Genomic DNA, 20,049 nt, shown 5'->3' with positions numbered 1-20,049 from the left:
CCCAGCCAGCTGCTACTGAATGGATTTGACAAGGATGCCTGGGCTTAGAGTGGCTAATTTATGGATCAAACCAAGGCCTTGGCTGAAAGCCAAGACTGCACTTGACTGTGAGGTGTACAGAGAGAGTTGATTGCTGGGGGCAGAGAAGCAGAGTGAGAAGACAGAAGCAACAGAAGCCACAAGGAAGGAGTGGACTAGGGATTGGAAGTGGCAGGAGCCACAGAAGCAATGACAAGGAGTTGCCCAGTCAGCAAAACGATGGCAGACCAACAAATGGAGCTGCTGAGGTAGCAACTGCCAGTGTTGAGGCCCGGCTAGGGGTCCCTGTCCTCAGGCCTCCTGATCCTCATACCAACCCCAGTGCTGATAGACACCCTATATGTGCTGAACCTGGGAGCAGAGAGAAGAGCCCTGCATCTTGTTCACATGGTCATTTTCAGTGTCTGTGGTTGCTGACCACCAGGCCCTTGGGTTGTGGCAGAACCATTGTCCTGCCATCACTATCCAGTGGCTCCTCCTCCCGACCCTGCATTGGCCTAAGGAGCTTCCCCCAGCCCCTTCCCTCCAGACTACTGCCTCATCCCCAAGTACTTGGAATTTTGTGGACGGGACACCTCAAAATGGGAGATTCTAAAGTTTCTCAAGAGGCCCCTGAGGGACAGCTGGGGACTTGGAGGGACCCAGGGTCATCATACAGAATTTAGAATGAAATGGAATCTAAGAGACCTTCAGGTTTGCCCCCACTTCCTCTCTACACGATGTAAAAATGAGCTCCCAATTTGGCAGGGCCTTGCTCACAGTGACCAGCCAGCTGGCAGCCCAGGATGCGCCAGACAGTGGGCTGGACTCTGAAATTCCACCGGCTGCCCCTCAGCCTGTAACTCTGTGTCCCTGGCCCGGGACAGCTATGGATCTCAGCATTTGTGCTGTTGATCTGAGCCCTTATGGGCCTTGTTTGGGACTGGGAACTGGACAGAAGCCAGCGGAGAAAAAGCAGAAACCCTTTGGAAAGGAGTGGGTGGAAGCCCATCAACTTTCACCAGAAGGGCCAGTGGCTCCCAAAAGTGCAGGTTCGTCTCCCAGCGCCTGGTGACCTCGCATGTTAAATGGGCCCTTTGACAAAGCCAGGGAAGGGGCTCTGAAGGAGTCATTCGAGGCATCTGTGTGAGGATCCGTGCGCTGCTATTCCTGGGCCCCGAAATCACCGTTTCTGGGCAGTGGCCATCTCTGCTTTGGGGAAATATCTTGCCTCCTCTTAGAGATTGCAAACCCCCAGCTGGGAAATGGAGCAGAAGGCGGAGACCCGGGAACTGCCTCCTGAAGCCCTGAATCCAGTGGGAAAGCCTCCAGTTCCCAGTAGGACCTCTTCAGGACCCCAAGACCAGGTATAGTTCATACGTTTCTTTCAAATGCTCATGTTAAGCAATACTTTTGACTATCTAGAACCAAAGGCAAGCAGGCTTTGGCCATTACCACCCAGCCTGACGAGAGTATTTACATGGGGTGGTTAAGTACACAGTTGCTGATGCCAGATAGCATGGGTTCAAGTCCCAGCTCTGCCACTTAAAAGATGCATATTACACAAATTACCTAACTTCAGCTGTAAATGGTCATGATAAAAAAAAATATCTCCTAGGGCCGTTGGGAGCGTACATTCAGTTAATTCAGCTAAGGCACTTAGAACCGTATCTAGGTCGCACTGGCCTTTGCTAGTCATTCCTCTATGGGCTGCCAGGGTGTCCTTTGGTCTCTGGACCTGTAGGGAGAGCTGTGCGCATGGGACACTCAGGGCATGAGGCCAGGCAGCTGCAGAGAACAGGGTGGGATGGGGGCAGAGTTGGCCTAGGCTCCCTCCCTGCCTCCAAGTCTACTAACTCCTGAGCCCTTTTGAGGGTCAGGGTTCCCTCCCTGGCCATCCTCCTTCCCCCAAAGCAGCCAGCCTGGGCTGAACATAGCCTCTCTTTAATGAAGTCACGAGTGCTTTGACGTAGGGGACCAGCTTGGACAGGGAGGTGTCGCTTGAGCAGCAGGTCAGGATGCTGTCCTCCTTCTCTGTCATGGCCCCATGGAAGGACAGGAGCGCTGGCTGGAGGCTCAGAAGATGTCGGGGACGATATAGTCAGTGTGAACGCCATCAATCAGCCCATCTCCATTATTGTGGATGAACCAGCAGGTCACCTCGGCCCCGTGCCGGGGATCCTTGCTGTAGTCTTTTTGCAAGCCCCTGAGGAGAGACAAACCAGTTGGGGTCACCTTTTGTACCCAGCAGGAGTACACCTCCCCAGGAAGCCCACCCCACCCATGTCACTCCCAGAGGAAAGCCTGGACCAACGGTGGGGAATGCCAAGGGCAAAGATGCTGGGGGGAGCAGCCCACCCACCTGGTGACTGTCAGCCGGCGGTTCTTCACCACCATTGTGGCGTCTGTCTTTGTGGGGTCAGAGCCTGGGTGGAGGTCAGACACTTGATAATCAAAGGGGTGGAAGAATTGTCCTGGAAAGGCACATGGGAGGCAGCGGTTACCACTGGGGACCTGCTCCTGCCTTGTACCCAGCAGGTGTTCCCTGGAGGCTGAGAGAGTTGTTTGAACAGTTTTTAGGGTTTTTTTTTTTAAAGGGCTTGGCTGTCTCTGATAAATTTTGGCATCAAAAGCCACCTTTAGTTTACCTGCTATGAGAAGCAGATATATTGCTAGGTGGTTATAATTCCTGTCTTTTTGCACCAATTCCGAAGGCCTCTGGCTGAGGAGAAAGGGTTGAGGGGTTGGGGGTCACAGAAAGCAGGGTCTGCAGGAAGGCCACAAGGAGAGACAGTGTGGCCAGTAACCATCAGTCCCAGGAGGTCCCTGGGAGTCCACCGGACCTTTCTGTTCGCCAATCAGACCTCTCCCCACTGGCTCCCAGGCTCACTGAAGCGTTAGTTTCACTTTGGTTTGACTGCAGCCTTTTCGAGGGACAAGCCCTCTTTGGAGCTCTGAGCCTTAGGGGCTGCATTGGAGGCGGGCCTGTCCTGGGGCCCCATTGCAAAACCAGTGTGTCCAGCAGCTTCAGCTCCACCCCATGTCTCTGCCCGCCAAGCCAGCCATACCCAGCAGTCCATGTGTCCGTGCTGACATCCGGTGACTATCCAGCACGTAAAAGCCCAGGAAGTCCTGGTGGATGGCACTCCCCTTCCACACCCGGTGCAGGACCACCTCGAAGGTGCCCCCGTCCTCCACGGACACCACCAGGTTCCTCTTCCTGTTGATGGTCACCACCACCCTGTGGGGCCCGATGCCATGAGGGAAGGTGCAGCTGCACTGCACCCTCCGCATTCAGCTGCCCTTGTCCTTGGGACCCAGCTCTCTTCCCAGATGCTGAGATGTAACCTGCTCCACACCCCTATCCACGTGCAGCTCTTGTGTACAAGACCCTTACAATGTGCTAGGCCCTGTGCTAAACCCTCTGTGCACACTGCATCATTCAGTTCCCACTCTGATCCTGTGAGGGCTGAGGCTCAGAGAGGTTAATTCACTTGTTCAAGGTCACAGAGCTGATAAGCTGTAGAGCCAGGACTTGGACTCCAGCTTGTCTGGGGCTGTGTCCTTTGACTCCCACTCCTCATCTGGGTCCTCCATACCGGCCTTTGCCCACCTCTTCCTATAGCCTTGCTGCCCAGCATTGGGCTCTGGTGCTCAGCAGAGTTTGCTGAATGAATGCATGAATTAGTGGAGGAAGGAACAAACACAAAACAAGGCATATAAGACAAGTGCTGAAAGAGAAGCCTAGAGATCGCTGGAATTCAGCAGAGGAAGAGATGGCTAGGATGGCTTCAGAAAAGAGGTGGCCCTTGCACTGAGCCTGGGAGGATAAGTTGGCTTGGTTTGGAGGAGACCAGGTGGCCAGAATGGAAGCGCAGGTAGCCGGGCCAGGAGCACCTGTCCAGGAAGCAAAGGAAATGGTCCACAGGCCTGGCCTGTCTGCACAGCTCACACGGAGGCCACACGGACATCAGTCACTCACACACCTCAGGGGACTAGGGCCCAGCAGGCTCAGGCAGCAGCCTTGGTGCCTTGGTCCTCACCGCATCCACCCCCACCTCCCCTCCCAGGCCCCAACCCCAGCCAGGTTACTCATCCTGCCGCAGTGAAGCCTGGTCCCTCCAGGAGAACACAGGCCCACCAGAGCCAGGGTTCAGCGTAATGTTCTGTGGAGTCACTTCCAGCTGAAAGCCTGTTGCGGGGTTCGCGATCCCCAGCCGCCCGAAGTAGGTGCCCTCATGCTTCCCCGGGCTCCTGGCCTCGTTGCCGATGAGCTGCCCATTCACTGAGAAGCCTGCAGTGGGGTGAGGGGCCATCCAGGTCAGGGAGGCCGGCTCTCACCAGAGCTTCGCCAGCCGGTCCCTGCCCCTGCCCAGCCTCCTTCTTGGGAGATGCCTCACTCTCTCCCCGTGCCCTCCCTCTTTGGTCTCGGAAGGTCTCACCACCCACGGGGGCATTCAGCAGGGCCTCCCTCCCCTCCCGCCACACTAACTCTCATACTTAGCCCTCGGTTCTGGGCCCTGCAGGTGGTCTTGCCTCCCTGAGTTCAGGCCTTGGGCCCACCACTCCTCTGGTGCCCCAGGCCCTGACATGGGGGCAGGTCACAGGAGGTGCTGCAGGTGAGTTTGTGGGGCTTCTCCCACACAGGCCCACCTCTGACCTGAGCAGCCCAAATGCCCTTCCTCTGTCTTCACTATCCCAACACAGCATGTCTCTTGCTCTGAAATTGTCAGGCTAAGAATTTGTTCATCTGTTTATCTCCCTCCCCCAAACTCCATGACAACTGGAATTTTGTCTTGGTTCACTGTGCCCTCAGCCCTTAGGAAGTATTCTTGTAAACATTAGGAGAAGGCCTGACTGGACCTGGGGGCGGGAGGAGGGAGTGGCCGAGACATGGAGAAATCATGGTTCCCACCACAAGAGCCCTGCTGGGGAGGTGGATCCCAGGGCCCCCACAGCCATGAGGAGGGCAAGGCCAGGGCCAGGACTGCTGCATAATTTGCAGGACTTGGTACAAAATTAAAACAAGGGGCCCCTCATTTAGAAAATGTTAAGAATTTCAAGACACAACAACAGAGCATTAAACCAAGCATGGGATCTTTCCAAGCACGCGTACAGGTCACAGGCCCATGAAGTAGGATGTATAGGGCCCAGGCAGGTGGCTAGGGCAGTGAAGGAGACAGGTTGAGCCCAGCCAGGTGGCCGGTACATGGGTGTGGGGCATGGAGGCCACAGCCACTGTCCTGTTCGTGGCTGAATGTCCAGGGCGGTGGAGCCCAGCCCCTACCCTGTCCGGAAGAAGGCATGGTGTAAACTTGTACCTGTGTCAGGATCCTGCACCAGGCTCAGAACCACACCAGGCTCCTCGTTGATATTGAAGCACAGGGTGTCCTCTTTCTGGGGCACGCGGATGATGAAGTGGGGGTCAGTGTCCACTGGGGGCACCGCATGGAGTCCATTAGACTGTGCATCAGGCAGATGGGGCCACCCGGGGCAAGGGTTCAACCAGGCAGGGGTGTCCCTCAGAGCTTCCCAAGGACTCACCGCCAGTCACTCGGTCTGGCAGCTTCTGGATGCTGGAGCTGGGGTGTGTCGGAGAAGGCTGTGAGGCGGATAGCACGAACTCTGACCGGCAAGAGTGAATGGCATTGACAAGGGAGGCAGCCAGGCCTTCCCTAGAGCTGCTAGCTCCTTTTCCAAAGTCCCTCCCACCTGGGTGGACTGGCCAGAGGCCTCAGGGGCAGGAGTAGATACAGAGCACTGATGCCTCTCAGAATGTGGGAATGGAAGTTTGGCCCAGCACAGGGGCCTGGCCCCATCTCAGTCTCCTTCCATGGGAACCTATGGGGCTGGTGGCATAAGGATGGGGAGGCCAGGCCCAGGTCACGCGGGAGCATTCTGAGGATTCCCAGTGAGAGGCAGTGAGGAACACTGGAGCAGAGGAAGAAAGCCTTGGGCTGTCATTTCCTCATCAGGCAGATGGATGATGATGGGGCTTTGCTCAGGACTGAATGCACAGCCTGAGGCGTGGCCATGTGTGGAGTAGAGAGTAGAGACGTGCGTCATCAGGGTGGCTGACACTTACTCCTTCTGGGTCCCAGCATCTCTGTAGAGGACAATGACAGATGGCAGTGTCACCTTCCCACCCCACATGAAAAGCATGCACCTTATTCCCCAAGTGAGCCTGGGCCCAGAGGCCAATCAGGCCTGGGCCAGACCTCCTGCTGGGGGTCCCAGCCCTTCTTGCAGATGGATGCCCACACATCGGGCCCTGATGGGGGCGGGAAATGGGGAGTTCAGGCTGTGTGCTGGCTTCCCAGGCACGCTGGAGGCAGCAACTAGTTGGTGGCAAAGTGGGGAAGGACATGTCAGGGAAGGAAGAAATGATGAAGGGGCGGAACAGAGGAGATGTAGGGGTGGGAAGCTGCCCGCTTGGCAGCTGGAGCACATGCCACTTGCCCAGCTACCTGGAGCCCCTCAGGAAAATCAACATGATTTAAAAACTCACCCAAGGGCTGAGAATCTGGAAAGGAGAGAAAGGAAAGAGAATTAAAACCCAGCAAGCATTCGGCCCTCAGAAGCCTCCCTTCTGCCAGCCCATACCCTCCAGAGGCTTGTCGATGACCGGCTCCAGCCCGTCCTTGTCCGCCATGCCCCTGATGGTCATGGAGGTCAGCGGGGTCACGAACTGATAGTCCAGTGACATCTGCAGGGCCTTGGCCGAAACACTGGCCTTCTCCGCCCCCTCCAGCTTCATCCTGAAAGACAGATACCAGCCCTAAGCCCACAGCTTGGACAACAGTGGACTTGCGCTCCGTCCTTCTTTCCTTCCTTTGTTCACTCATTCAACAAACACATCCTCAGCCCCTGCAGTGCGCCCATTCAGGGGCTATCTTCAAGGACCTCGCGATTTAAAGGCCTCCTCCAGAGAAAACCTGGAGACTGGGCAGGACTGGGGGATGTGCCTCAGAAATACACGGAGCTTTAACAGCGTTGAGATTCTGGCTAGTGGCCGAAGCTCTCGAGCCTCTACTTGGCATGTTGTGAGAATTAAAAGAGTGTATCTGGACACAACAGCCCTACAGGAAAGGGCAACCTCCCACACAGCAGCTCAGTGGGGACAAAGAGCAAGCTATGCCCCCAGGGGGCCCTGTCCGCACTATTGACTGCCTGGTTGATATTAACTCAGCCAGCAAAGTTGGAGGACAGTAAATCTGACCTCCTTGCAACCTCAAAGGCCTAGAACCGCCCTTTCTCAGTCCAAAGGCCCGGGGGTGAGGGGGAGGGGGAGGTGCGTTGAGGCGGTCGCCCCCCCAAGCCATTTGCAGCCACTGGGCTCATACCTCTTGGCCAGCAGCTCCTGGATGGTGAGGTAGGCCCACAGGCGTTCGACATAGTTCTCCAGCATGTGGCCCCTCTCTTGGAGCAGTTTCTTCATCTCTTCCTCATCCACCAGACAGGTTGTCTTGAACCCTTGGTCCTCCAGAGGGAGGCAGGAGGGAGAGAGGTTATATGCCATGAAGGGCTCTGAGGGACCACATGGTTGTCTGGTCTCCGCAGCTCTGTTCTCGGCATCCCTCCCGCCCCTGCCTTTCCTGAGCCTGCTCTTCTTCATCCTCTTAGGTTCTTCCACAAAAGCTGTTAAGCACCCTCTGTGAGCCCAGTTGGCCTAGGCCCTGTGGACCCCAAGGATGGAGAATCAGGCCCTGCCCTCATGAAATTACTCTCTCTGGGGGATGCAGGAAAGCACCTGGCAATCCACTATGTAACTGTTTCCACCACGCCCCACTCCTCCAAACACTGGCCAGGTCCCCTGGCACCGCTCACTTGCCACAGCACACAAGTATGCCTTTTCTTCTCAGCTACAGTAGTGCGGTGCCACTTCCCAAGGGCCTCCCATGCACCAGGATTACTGGGATTATTTCATTCACTTCATGCAGTTCTCCAGTGCAGCATTACTTCCATGGTATAGGAAGGCCCAGAGATCTGGACCCAATGGATCAGTGTCACCCAGCTGATCAGGGTAGAGCCAGGGTCCAGCTCTGCTTTCCTCACTCAAAACCTCAGTTCTGGAGTTCCCGTCGTGGCACAGTGGAAACGAATCCAGCTAGGAACCATGAGGTTGCCGGTTCAATCCCTGGCCTCGCTCAGTGGGTTGAAGATCCGGTGTTGCTGTGAGCTGTGGTGTAGGTCGCAGACTCGGCTCAGATCCGGCATTGCTGTGGCTGCTGTGTAGGCCGGTGGCTACAGCTCCAACTAGACCCCTAGCCTGGGAACCTCCATATGCCACGGGTGTGGCCCTAGAAAAGAGAAAAAAAAAAAAGCAAAAACAAAAACCTGAATTCTAAACCCTCAACCACACTGCAGGGCTAGAGTCCATATACCATAGGGTGGATCCAGGTCTCACACACCCATAATCCCTCGGTGGGCGCGCGCGCACGCGCGCACACACACACACACACACACATACACATGCCTGGCACCATGGTACCAAGCTCCCTGCCTCATGGGTACTCAGGAAATAGTTGTCAGTTGAGAAGGAAGAGGCTGGCCTCTCGCTCCCATGTTTTGGGAGGAATGATGTAAGGAAGAACATGTGGTCCAGTTTGGGCCAAGGGGCCTCAAATGATCAAGGCCACGTTGGCCCCCCCGCCTGCCCCTCAGGATGCATATATTTGAGGAATGTTCAGCAGCCCTGGGGTGTGGGCGGCATGGTGGGCTGAGGGCACTACTCTGGGGATAATCTTAGGGACACAAGGGTGGAAGGCAGTGTGGATTTGGAGCCTTTCGGAGCTACCCAGCCCTCTATTTACCCCAGAGGCCTGCACGTCCGCTTTGAAGCTGCTCAGTTTGTTGTCAGCGATCCGCCCCGCTACTGTGATCTCCGAGCCTTCGTAGTACTGTTTGTGGCGATGCTGGGTAAGAGCCAGGACGGCATCCGCGGGGTACTGCAACTCCACATCCTTCAGGAGGGGGTTGGCGACCTGGTCGTAGAAGCCCTGCAGGGGTAAGGGGTGCAGCCTCAGAGCTGGTGGGTTACCAGCATCCAGCAGGAAACCCACTCACAAAGTAAGGTGTCGGGATCCCCACTTATTAGGGGTTACAGGCTCAGAGGTTAAGGAGCTGCCTCGAGGTTACATAGCTAATTAGAACCCCATACCAGGGCTTTATCTGCTTTTCTCGGCTGATGGGTGCATGGCTGCCAAGACCGTATTCCCCATGGCAGGCCACTGGGGGGCAGAGAAGAGGGAGACCTGCAGCTGCTGAGCAGCATCATGGTCCTCGTAGATTCTCTGGGCACGTCCGTTGTTCTCCAGGGCCATAACCTCCAGGAAGTTCCAATCCACATCATGGCCGAAGCCCAAGTTGTAGAGTGGGAACCTGCCCCTGATGGCATCTCGGACGTTCTTGAGAATTTGGGAACGATCCGTCACCCCTGCAGCCACACACCCAGGCAGGGACAAGATACTGGCTCAGAGTCATGGGGGGGCACGAGGGGGCTTTGGGGCACACTCCCTAGGGGACAAGCCTCCCAGCTCAAAGTCCGCACTGGCACCTGAGGCAATGGCTCTGGCTGGCTCACCTGGGTGACTGCAGAGGTGCTCACGGAGTTTCTCTCAGATTTTGCCCATCTATATGGATCCAACATGAGCAGATCTGATTTTGCTTCTAAATCCTTCCAAGGCTCCTCGCCATGGCCTGTGAAGTCCTGCTAACCTTTCCACCCTGTTTCACTTACTCTGCATATGCCTGCAGTTCCTGGGTAGGCCCTGCTGGTGCACAAACTTTTTTTTTTTTTTTTTTTTTTTTTAATGCCCACACCCATGGCATATGGAAATTCCTCGGCCAAGGACTGAATCCAAGCCATAGCTGTGACCTACACCACAGCTGCGGCAATGCCAGATTCTCTAACCCACCATGCCAGGCCAGAGAGCCAACACATACTTGCAGGGACCTGGGTTGCTGTAGTCAGATTCTTAACCCACTGTGTCACAGCAGAAACTCCATGCACAAACTGCTTTTTTTGCTCAAGCTGCCACTTCTGCCAAGGATCCCTTCCTGCTTCCTGTTTCCTCCTTCCAGATAGAGCTCAGAGGTCACCTCTTCCAGTAGGCCTTCTGGGACCCGTCTGAACCAGGCGCCCCTTATCTGTGGTCCTTCAGCCTACTGACACCCTGTTCTTTCAAGGCCCTCAACAGAGAATCTGCTCCTATATCTGCCTCCTGAAGTGGACCCTGGGCTCCTTAAGCGTAGAGACTTAGGAGTCCTGCCTATTTTCCTGGGCCCTATGCAGCCTTGTGTCATACAGAAACCTCCCCGGTTTCCCAACTTGGGACGGAAGAACACCTTGAAGCTTCTGCAGACTTTCTGGTATGAACTCTGCTTTCCGACCAGTCTTTGGCTTTGCCCTGAGCCTTTCTGCCCCCTGACAACATCCTCAGTGGTTGAATTTCCAAGTTCAGCTTGAATGCCTTTGATAATGAAGAGATCACCACCTCCCAAGGTAGCCCTTCGGGCGCTTACCCTCCGTGGGCTCGCCATCTGTCAACATGATGAGAATTGAGGCACGGTTGCTGAATTCTGGGAGGCTGCCCTGAGCTTTGTTCAAGATCTCAATTCCTCGGAGCAAACCTCCATTCAGGTTTGTCGCTGCACAGAAGAGAAAGGAGATCAGTGTATGTCCTCAACCTGAGGGGACAGAGGCAACATCGAGGTGGCCCCAGACCCCTGCCCTTACAGCCAGCCAGGGAGAATTGCCGCACATAACTCCGAGCTGCGTCCAGGTTGGCGGTGGATGCCTGCACCAATGAGCCCCTCCAGGACTGCACTGCAGACCCAAACAGGACCAGGTCGAAGTAGTCCCCTGGCTTCAAATCACTCAGGATTTTTAAAAGCGCCTCTTTGGTCTGTAAGGACAGGACAGTCAGCGGAGGGGCAGGGCCCCAGGATAGTGCTTTTCATCACCTCCAGATATGCACTGCAGATATCCATAGAGGGGAGAGGTACACAGCGGACAAGCAAGGATGAGGGACTGGACAGGACATCCAGGTGGTGCCAGGAGAGGAGGACCCCGTGGGCACTGTCACTACTCCCATTTTTGCCTATGGTTGCCCGGTGAGGAAGTGGCTGATTCCAGAGCCTCTTACCAATGGGATTTCCTATTAAATTATCCAGCCTCTGGCCAAGAGGAGAAGTCCCAAACCCAGACTCTAGAGGCAAAACCAGTGTGGGGCGAATAATGGGGATCAAGAAATTTCTGCTGGGCTAACTCTTTAGCGCTGCCATTCACCTGCTTCACTTTCTGGCCTTCCATGGAGGAACTAATGTCAATCACAAAAACCACGTTCTTATTCAGTTTTGTCAGGTTTTGGGGGGCAAAGAAGTGGGCAAAGTAGTTGTTGGCGACCTGAAACACAAAGGAACAGGTAAGGCCTCTCTCACAAGCACCCCTGCGCACCCCTGCACCTTGGGCCAGAAGCCTCAGGCTCACCAGGAGGTCACAGAGCTTCTCCCGATTGACATCGTAGGTCACCTTGAAGTCCCCGTTCAGCAGAGTCGTAGAGCATGTGGAGCAGGATTGTTGCTGGCCCACCGTGGGGCGGAAAAGCACATGACCCTGGAACCATCGAGGGTGAGGAACATTACTGGTCTGCAGTGACATTTGCGGGGGGCGTGCCCACAGTGTGGGGAAATTCCCAAGCCAGAAATTGAACCCGTGCTACAGCAGAGCAACTTCAGATCCTTTAGCAACTAAAACCACCAGGGGACTCCTACAGGTTTACAGCAACAAGGTCTTAAGATGCATGCATGAGTGTGTCTGTGGTGCCTCGGTACAGGAATGAGTCTGGTGGGCCCCTTGGCCCTGCTGCTGAGAGTACACACCTGTGGCTGGTAGGAGGGAAGACCTGTTTCTTTGCTCATATGCTTCTGAATCATTGGGATTTTCTACAGTAAGTATCACCACTTTGGGTATACAGTAAAAACAAAGTAATAGCAGCATGAGAGTAAGAAGGACATTGGTCAACTGAGGCTGTCCGGTGAAAAAAGGAAATCTACAGCAGTGTGCAGGAAACTGGAATTTACCTGGATAGACAAAGAGCAGAGGGCTGGAAGGAAGGGCCCAGAGTGGGAACTGCGGTCTGGTTGGATTTGGTGCTGGTGCTCAGGGAAATGAGGGGTGGTTTGTACTGGATACATGTCTTTTTTATTTTTGGCTCCATCCATGGCATGTAAAAGTTCCTAGGCTAGGGATCCAAAGAGCGCATCCCATAGCAGCGACCCAAGTTGCTGCAGTGACAACGCTGGATTCTTAACCCACTGCGCCACAAGAAAATTCCCACACTTTCTTTAAATATATTTTTCTTTTTACTTTTTGTTTGTTTGTTATAAAAGTAAAACAGGGAGTTCCCTGGTGGATCCTCAGGTTAAGGCTCTAGCATTGCCACTGCTGTGGCTTGGGTCTCTGTTGTGGCAGGGGTTTGATCCCTGTCCTGGGAACTTCCACATGCCATGGGAATGACCAAAAAAATAAAATAAAATATGCTCATTAAAAAACTTTTAAAAAGGGAGTTCCCATCATGGCTCAGTGGTAATGAACCCAACTATCCATGAGGATGTTGGTTTGATCCCTGGCCTCACTCAGTGGGTTAAAGATCTGGTGTTGCCATGAGCTGTGGTGTAGGTTGCAGGTGCGGCTTGGATCTGACATTGCTGTGACTCTGGTGTAGGCCTGTGGCTACAGGTCTGATTAGACCCCTAGGCTGGGAACCTCCATATGCCATGGGTGTGGTCCTAAAAAGCAAATCAAATCAAATAAATTATTAGGAAGACACCAATCTGCTTGGTCTCCTATTGAATGCAAGCATGTTTGCTAACACTCTGAGGTATCATATTTTTTTCAAAGGGACCCCTCCAAAACTGGAAGAAATATTTCTTCTGAGTGAATTGTTATGGAATCACTACCAAGGTAGGAGGGGAATAAATGGTTTGCTTCTGGCTGTAGTGGAAGGCAAGTTAGGAAGCAGAGCACTAGCTGGGTATTATCCACTCAGATGCCACACTCCTCGAGGACCTAGGGCAGGTATGAGCAGGGGGCTTCTGGGATTCCTGCAGATGGGTGGAAAGAGCCACATGGCAAGTGACTGGGTGTAGGCCAGAGACCTTTCCAAGCTTGGAATCCTGACTGTAACAGCACCTCAGGTTTGCGTGTGTGCCCTATATTTCCTTGAATGCGTTCCCATGGGTGTGAGAGAGGCCAAGAGGAAACTGAGGCTTAAGCAAGTCAGCAACTCACCCCAGTCTGGGCAGCCAGTTGGATACTTCCCCAGCCTCAGCACAGGCTCTTGCCATGTGGCTTTGAGAATCTGAGCGCCAAGGTCCCCTATCTCTCACCTCTAGGGCAGCCTGCAGCCCCTGCCTGGTTGGGCCAAGCTGAGAAGTCTCTGAGGGCCCATCACCACCCCAGCCATCCCACACACCTTTTTCCCTGAGAAGGACTTCTTGATGAGTTGGGCTGCTGCTTCCTTGGAAAGGAAGGAGGCCTGGGCATCCAGCTTGCTGATCCCCTGGGGCTCAAAGATGTCCACGTCGATCTGTGGCATTGAAGCAATTCCTGCGCCAAGGCGCCCATTTGGAAGCCATCATCAAGTCTCAGCTGAGAGCCAGCGTGAATCCTGGTCACCTCTTATGTGTAGTGCCCACCCAACCCTCCGCAAAGGGCCTGGCTCCAAAAATACTGGCCAAATGAACGGGTGCATGTCTGCACGCGTCCATTTGGCTACCACCGAAGTGCCATGACAATCCTAGTGCCTCAGGCTGCCCAGGACTTTCTGGCTTACAAACTCCCTGACATTCAATATCTCGTATGATCCTTACAGCAGTCCCGAGACACGCAAAACCCCCATTAAACAGATGAGCAAGCCAAGGCTCCGAGAGGAGGAGGTTGGAAAGTTCAGGGAACTCCCTACCCATGAGGAGCCATCAGAGCCCACCCTGAGGAGCAGTGCCCTCTCCGTGTGCTCAGGCCTGGGACAGCATAGGCACAAGGTGGGCGCCAGGCCACAGTAAGGGAGCGGCAGGAGCCCAGCTCCAGAGACCTTGCCCCGCATGTGGTCGCCTGTGATCTACCTCAAAATGCTGCACCAGCTGCTTGGGTTTGACCTTGATGACAATGTCATACTGCGTAAGCTTGCGCCTCAGCACCTCCTCGTAGGTTAGCTGGAATGTGGCCTTGCTCCGAGGACCAATGGTGACGTGGATGGTAAATTGCTCCATTGTTCTCCCTGAGGCCCTGGACATACCACCGGGGCAACAATAAACAGACAAGTGGTAAGTGACAGGAGGGTCCTTGTCACCTAAAGCATGGCCCTCAAAATCAAACTCTCTTATTTAAGTGCTGCTCTCAGATTGCCTTGACCCTCGCTCTTGTCTTAGCTGGCTGATCAGGATTATGTGGCCAGGGCCCCGTTTCTCCAGAGGCTCGTGTGGGAGACGGGCAGGTCAACACCAGCCTTGTCCAGGGGGGCTGTGCCAGCAGTGGCTTTGGGGAGTTTGCTCCCTTCCCCCAGCCTGGAGTTGCAGCGCTCAGATCCAACCTGGCAGGGAGGGCATACCAGGGACCAAAACTGCAGCGTCCAGAACTCACCTGACGAGGCCAGAATTCTCTCCTGAAATGGCTGCTTTCCGGTACTGCTTCCATGCAGTCACTTTGTCCTTTATGTCCCCCACAAATGTGTTTTCATCTGCTGTGCTACAGGGAGGAAGAAGCCTTCAGGGAGGTGCCCCTCCCCAGCCATGCAGACCCTTCCTATTAGAGGTGACGCCAGCCCAGGTCCTGAAGAGGCCCTGTCTAGGTGAGTGCATCCCCCGACAGGGAGGTGGGCATCCATGGCCACAGGGTCCCACAAGAAGCCTTGGATGCCTGCTTTTGCTCCTCGGGCCCTAGGCTGAAGATATCCTGTCAGAGGCTCTAGTTTGCTCTCCAAGATGGGAGCCCAGAGCAGACCTAAAGGGCTTTTTCGTGCCTCACAGTCTGGGGTGGTCTGTGGCCCCTGGGGATGAGGGGATGGGCTGGGCTTTCTGACCACTCTGAGCTGTGGCTGCGGGCTGGGACTGGCAAAGCCATCAGAGCACATACATGGCAAAGTCGCTGATGAAGGCTGTCTTGGGGATTTCCACATCGAAGGCCACTTCCTTGGCTTTGTTGGCGTTGTTGACCACTTGGCTGGTGACGACGTAGTGGGCGAAGCGAGAGGTGACCTTGCAGTTGACTTTCAAACTCCGAATGACCACACCATTGACGGCCTAAAGTGAGACAGACGTGAGAGAGGTGGCCTGGGATGGAGCCTCTGAGCCATGAGAGGCCTCGGCACCCATCTCAGACACAGGGGCCGCTCTCTATGCCTGAGACCATGCTGTGGGGCATGAGGTGGAGGCGGGGAAGCCTCCATCTGCAGGAGACAGGCGTCTGTCGTCTGTCTGCCCAGGGCACGCCCTGAAGCACAGGGAGAACAGGCTGGAATAAGGGCCCCACCACAGACCCTTTTGCCAAGACTCTCACTCACTGTGTCCATAGCCTGTTGCTTCTGTAAAGCAAAACCGGGAGGGGCAAGTATGAGTGCAAACGCTCAGGGGAACAGGTCCTACCTGTTAAGGGATGGGAGCAGGATGTGGCCTGTGTCCTCTACCCCTCGGCCTCACCTTCCCCATGCTGCTGGGAGGTCACCTCTCCATTCAGAGGAGGTAGAGGCGTGTGAGTTTAGCCCCGGTCCCTGAGGCCCCATCTGGGCTCAGCTGCCTGTTTCTGGCCCAGGGATTTACTCACATACCTTGTTGCCTTTGGTACTGTCTGTGGGTGAACCTTGAGTGGGCATGGCCTGCAGGGCGAGGTGGGACGCCAGGCACAGGCAGAGCAGCCCCTGCAGCCCCATGGTGCCGTCCATGGACTCAAGCCTCTTGCTGCCTTATCACTTCACTCAGACCATTAATCAATAAAATGCTGGACAAACATGGATTAAACATTAGACAAGGCAAAGGCAAATATTACATTTGGGGGATAAAATTTGACAGTAATAGCTTTCTCCTTGGGGGGATTCCCAACAGTGTAAACTCCTGACCAGACTCAGAGTGTGCCCCTCGAAATAGAACTGCACTCAGCTGGCATGAATTGTGAAGACCCAGGTGGCCATTTAATCCTGGGTCTGTGGCACTGAGGCAACACAGTGATACTGTGGCATGTGTCAAGAAGCCACAGTTTAATAAGAATTTCTCAACTTCGTTAGATGTTCCTCTCCCCAAATTCTTTAAGCATCAACAGACTTTTCAGAAAGTCACACGTTGTCCAGGGAAGCAGATATGCTGGCTTAGAGAGTGTCTGCCCATATCCTCGTTTCTGGCACCAACTCTAATAGTTCTGCCAGAGAGAGTCTGAACAGTTCTGGGGATACGTAATGGGTGACACATACTTTAGGACAGCCAGATTTGGAAAGAAGAGCAGAAGTAAGCTTCATTGTTCCTCCTGGGTAGGGATGCTTGGCAGGTACAGTGGAGATAAGGCTGAAGGCCATGCTTTCATGATGGAGGGCAGAATATGAGCCATGCATTGCTCTAAGCCCTTTATGATCTAATTTTATCCTCATGGTGTTCCTGGAACACTGGTCCCACAGCAAGTGAAAGAGCAGGTGTTGAAACCCAAATCTTTTAGACCCCAAAGCCCAAGTCTATCACTTAATTACAGAAATGTCCTCTGCTTTGTTAGGAGGACAGAAGAAGCAGTCAAAGTTCTCAGAGACCCATTTTGTACCTGCAATTTCTCAAGTTTTATGCATTAAACCCTCCCTGTCCCCAACAAGCCACAGCACACTGGGCAGACACCACCCTTGGTCAATCCACTCTATGGCCCTGGTTGGGATGCACTGGTGGCCATGACCCTGATATGGCCAGGGGGCCCAGAGGCTTCTTTGATCTTGTTTGCTTGTTCTGGACTTTGTCTCACAGAGCAGCTTCTGGGTAAGTGTTTATTATCCCCAAGCAAGAATGCCCTTCTGGACTGTTTTCTGTGGAAGATGAGATGAATCAACATGAAACAGTATGTTGGGGGTTCTGATGATTTCCTGCACCAGTATCCACACAAGGCTTGTGTTGGGTTGGGCACATTTCCAGGCATCAGGACACCACAATGATGAAACTCAACTGCCTCCCAGTGTTCAGTGGGCTGATGCCTTGGGAAAAGGAGTCAGACAAGTCAAAGGAAGCCCATTGAATCCTAGGAGTGGTCAGAAGCTAAGGAGGAGCCTGAGGAAGCTGTGGAAATCTGGAAAGGGTAGAGATCATCTCCTGCAGGGCCTTGGAGAAGGCTCCTAGAGGAGGTGCCTGGTAAACAGAGCAGCACTCAGGAATGGGAGGTGGGGAGGGGAGGGAGAGAAAAATAGATATGTTAGAAAAACAGGTAAGTGTGAAGCATGATTGGGGAAGGGGAAGGTGTCTGTGTGCAAGAGCAGTACCTAATGAAGAGGGAAGGGGAAGGAGGCTGGGAAATGGTTTGGACCCACTGTCACAGGGCTCTGAAAATGAACTATCTTTTCTTTCTTTCTTTTTTTCTTTTTTTTTTCGGTCTTTTTAGGGCCACACCTGTGACATATGGAAATTCCCAGGCTAGGGACTGAATCGGAGCTATAGCTGCTGGCCTATGCCACAGCCACAGCAACGAGGGATCTGAGCCATGTCTGTGACCTACACCACAGCTCATGGCAATGCCGGATCCTTAACCCAGTGAGTGGGGCCAGGGACTGAACCTACGTCCTCATAGATATTAGTTGGGTTCATTACTGCTGAGCCACAAGGAGAACTCTGAAAGTGACCTATCTTTTTGAGTAGGAAACACTAAAGATATTTTGAGCAGGAGCATGGCAAGATCAAGACTGAGCTTTGGGGGACTTCCCGTTGTGGCTCAACAGTTAATGAACCCGTGCCATGGGTGTGGCCCTAAAAAGATTAAAAAAAAAAAAAAAAAAAAAAGACTAGGCTGGTGGGAGATGGCTAGCACCAAGCTGCTCCACAGAATGTATGAAAAACATATTTGTATGGCCTGGGAGGAGAAAAGGCATGGGGAGAGCTAACAGTGACTAGCAGCTGGCCCACTTCTCAGCGTCTTTTGGGCCCCAATTTGTTTACTGCTTACAGCTACCCCCAGGAGATGGATACTATTACGGCTCCCATGTGACAGATGAAGAGGATTGGTAGACTCATCCTGTGGAATTTGGGGGAGGGGATTGAGGGTGGGAAGTGATGGGTAAATGTGAAGCAGCTGAACTTGCTAAAGATTGAGTCTGGAGGTTTGAGAAGGTGGCTGTGCTGATGCCCATGGGAAAGCACAGAGTCCCAAACCTGCTCAGGGCCCCTCAATCTGATATGTCCAAACTGAGATCATGACTTTTCTTGCCTCCTCACTACCAAGTCTGGTCTTCTTCCTCTTGTTGGTCCCATCCCCTCCCCTCCCCCCGGTAAGGGCCACCACCATCCATCCAGGCATCCAAGCCAGTAAGCTGGGTGGCATCCTGGATGGCTCCCTCCCTTAAACTCTCCACCTCCCCTCCACCCCCATCTCCAATCCTCTAAGTATCTTTCTGATCCATTTACTTCTCTTCAAATCCCCAGTCACCACTGAGTCCAAGTCACCCTCACCTCTCCCCTAGACAGCTGCTCTCCCTACCTCCACTCTGCAACAACAGTTTACTCTGGCAGCAGCCAGGGTCTTTTTTTTTTTTTTTTTTTTTTTGCTATTTCTTGGGCCGCTGCCGCGGCAAATGGAGGTTCCCAGGCTCGGGGTCTAATCGGAGCTGTAGCCAAGGGCCTACACCAGAGCCACAGCAACGCGGGATCCAAGCCGTGTCTGCAACCCACACCACAGCTCGCGGCAACGCCGGATCATTAACCCACTGAGCAAGGGCAGGGACCGAACCCGCAACCTCATGGTTCCTAGTCGGATTCGTTAACCACTGTGCCACGATGGGAACTCCAAGTTGAGTATCTTTTCATGTACTATTTGCCATTTATACATCTATGTTGAGTCTCTTGCATCTTTTGCTCATTAAAAAAACTGGATTATTACTGAATTTAAAGAGTTTTTAGAGGAGTTCTCGTCGTGGCACAGCGGAGGAGAATCTGACTAGGAACCATGAGGTTTTGGGTTCAATCCCTGGCCTTGCTCAATGGGCTAAGGATCCGGTGTTGCTGTGAGTTGTAGTGTAGGTTGCAGATGCGGCTCAGATCTGGCGTTGCTGGGGCTCTGGCGTAAGAACTCCCAGGGTCATTGTTTTTAAAGGTTGATCTGCTTTAGCCTTTCCCTAACACACTTTTATGTCCTAAGTGGTCTGGGCCCTGCTGACTCCTCCATCTGACCCAGCCCATAGCCCTCCAGGTCTCTCAGCTTCAACCATACTTTCTCCTGACCCACTCACAAAGGTGCATGATTTTTTACTCATTCATTTGTCAGTCTTCAGTTCATCCATTCAAACTGCTGTGGGCCAACCCCATGCCAACTGCTGGGTTTGGGATGTGGATGTTGAAATTGGCAGGCCCAGCCCAGTGCTCAAGGAATTCACACTGCAGTGTGGAGGTGAAGTCATAAAACAAGTCCACTGAGCTATAGTACATGATTGTTCCTTCTGCCTGAAAAAGATTTCCTTCAAACTTCAGTTCAAGAAATGATTACAGGAGTTCCCGTTATGGTGCAGCAGAAACAAATCCGACTAGAAACCATGAGGTTGCAGGTTCGATCTCTGGCCTCACTCAGTGGGTTGGGGATTGACGTTGCCGTGAGCTGTGGTGTAGGTTGCAGACGCGACTTGGATCTGGCATTGCTGTGGCTCTGGCATAGGCTGGCAGCAATAGCTCCGATTGGACCCCTGGTCTGGAACCTCCATATGCCACAGTGTGGCCCTAAAAAGACAAAAAAAAAAAGAGAGAGAGAGAGAAATGATTGCAGCCTCACCTGGATGCCCAGGCTGAACCTGGTGACCTTTCTACATGGCA

General features: G+C 53.6%; 2 protein-coding genes across 27 annotated transcripts in view; one reads left to right on the top strand and one right to left on the bottom strand.

The window, feature by feature from the left end:
* Nucleotides 1–135: 135 nt before the first annotated feature.
* The window catches only part of NEK4 (NIMA related kinase 4), a 63,172-nt gene continuing 43,258 nt past the window's right edge, over nt 136–20,049 (top strand). For 3 of the 11 annotated variants that reach the window (XM_084988538.1, XM_021068942.2, XM_084988530.1), the window contains exons 1-2: nt 136–1,385; nt 14,774–14,870. The gene's annotated coding sequence lies outside the window, so the exon portion shown is untranslated. Of the gene's footprint in view, nt 1,386–14,747; nt 14,871–17,273; nt 17,465–20,049 lie in introns of those variants that run through there. The other 8 variants (XM_084988550.1, XM_021068937.2, XM_084988532.1 and 5 more) reach the window with 5 other exon arrangements.
* On the bottom strand, nt 1,947–15,985 carry ITIH1 (inter-alpha-trypsin inhibitor heavy chain 1). Of its 16 annotated transcripts, none has more exons than XR_014822444.1 (22): nt 15,846–15,977; nt 15,155–15,321; nt 14,663–14,767; nt 14,146–14,308; nt 13,497–13,610; nt 11,510–11,635; nt 11,309–11,425; nt 10,757–10,925; nt 10,543–10,668; nt 9,273–9,454; nt 8,832–9,017; nt 7,362–7,498; nt 6,622–6,776; nt 6,527–6,541; nt 6,104–6,124; nt 5,563–5,643; nt 5,340–5,453; nt 4,111–4,312; nt 3,087–3,259; nt 2,667–2,740; nt 2,381–2,570; nt 1,947–2,224 (listed from the first exon to the last, which is right to left on the bottom strand). XR_014822444.1 is itself a non-coding variant. In NM_213924.2 (21 exon segments), coding segments are annotated over 21 exon segments (2,709 nt in total). In that variant the 5' UTR covers nt 15,960–15,985; the 3' UTR covers nt 1,947–2,094.

This window comes from Sus scrofa, chromosome 13, assembly GCF_054392235.1.
Source record: "Sus scrofa isolate SSC_HxYL_T2T_F1_AM1 chromosome 13, Sscrofa_HxYL_maternal_Yorkshire_Landrace_v2.0, whole genome shotgun sequence".
Classification (NCBI taxonomy): Eukaryota; Metazoa; Chordata; class Mammalia; order Artiodactyla; family Suidae; genus Sus; species Sus scrofa.
This window is presented reverse-complemented; position numbering and strand designations above follow the sequence as displayed.

Excerpts from the sequence above, each read along its gene's own strand:
- ITIH1 (XM_084987024.1), bottom strand. The coding sequence starts at position 15,947 with ATGGGGCTGCAGGGGCTGCTCTGCCTGTGCCTGGCGTCCCACCTCGCC. Across the intron at positions 7,499-8,831 it reads CGGACGTGCAGGCCTCTGGG|GACCAAGGGTTCAAGACAAC; the intron begins GTAAATAGAGGG and ends CTCCCTCTGGAG. Across the intron at positions 3,260-4,110 it reads GCTTCACTGCGGCAGGATGA|GGTGGTGGTGACCATCAACA; the intron begins GTAACCTGGCTG and ends CGGGCCCCACAG.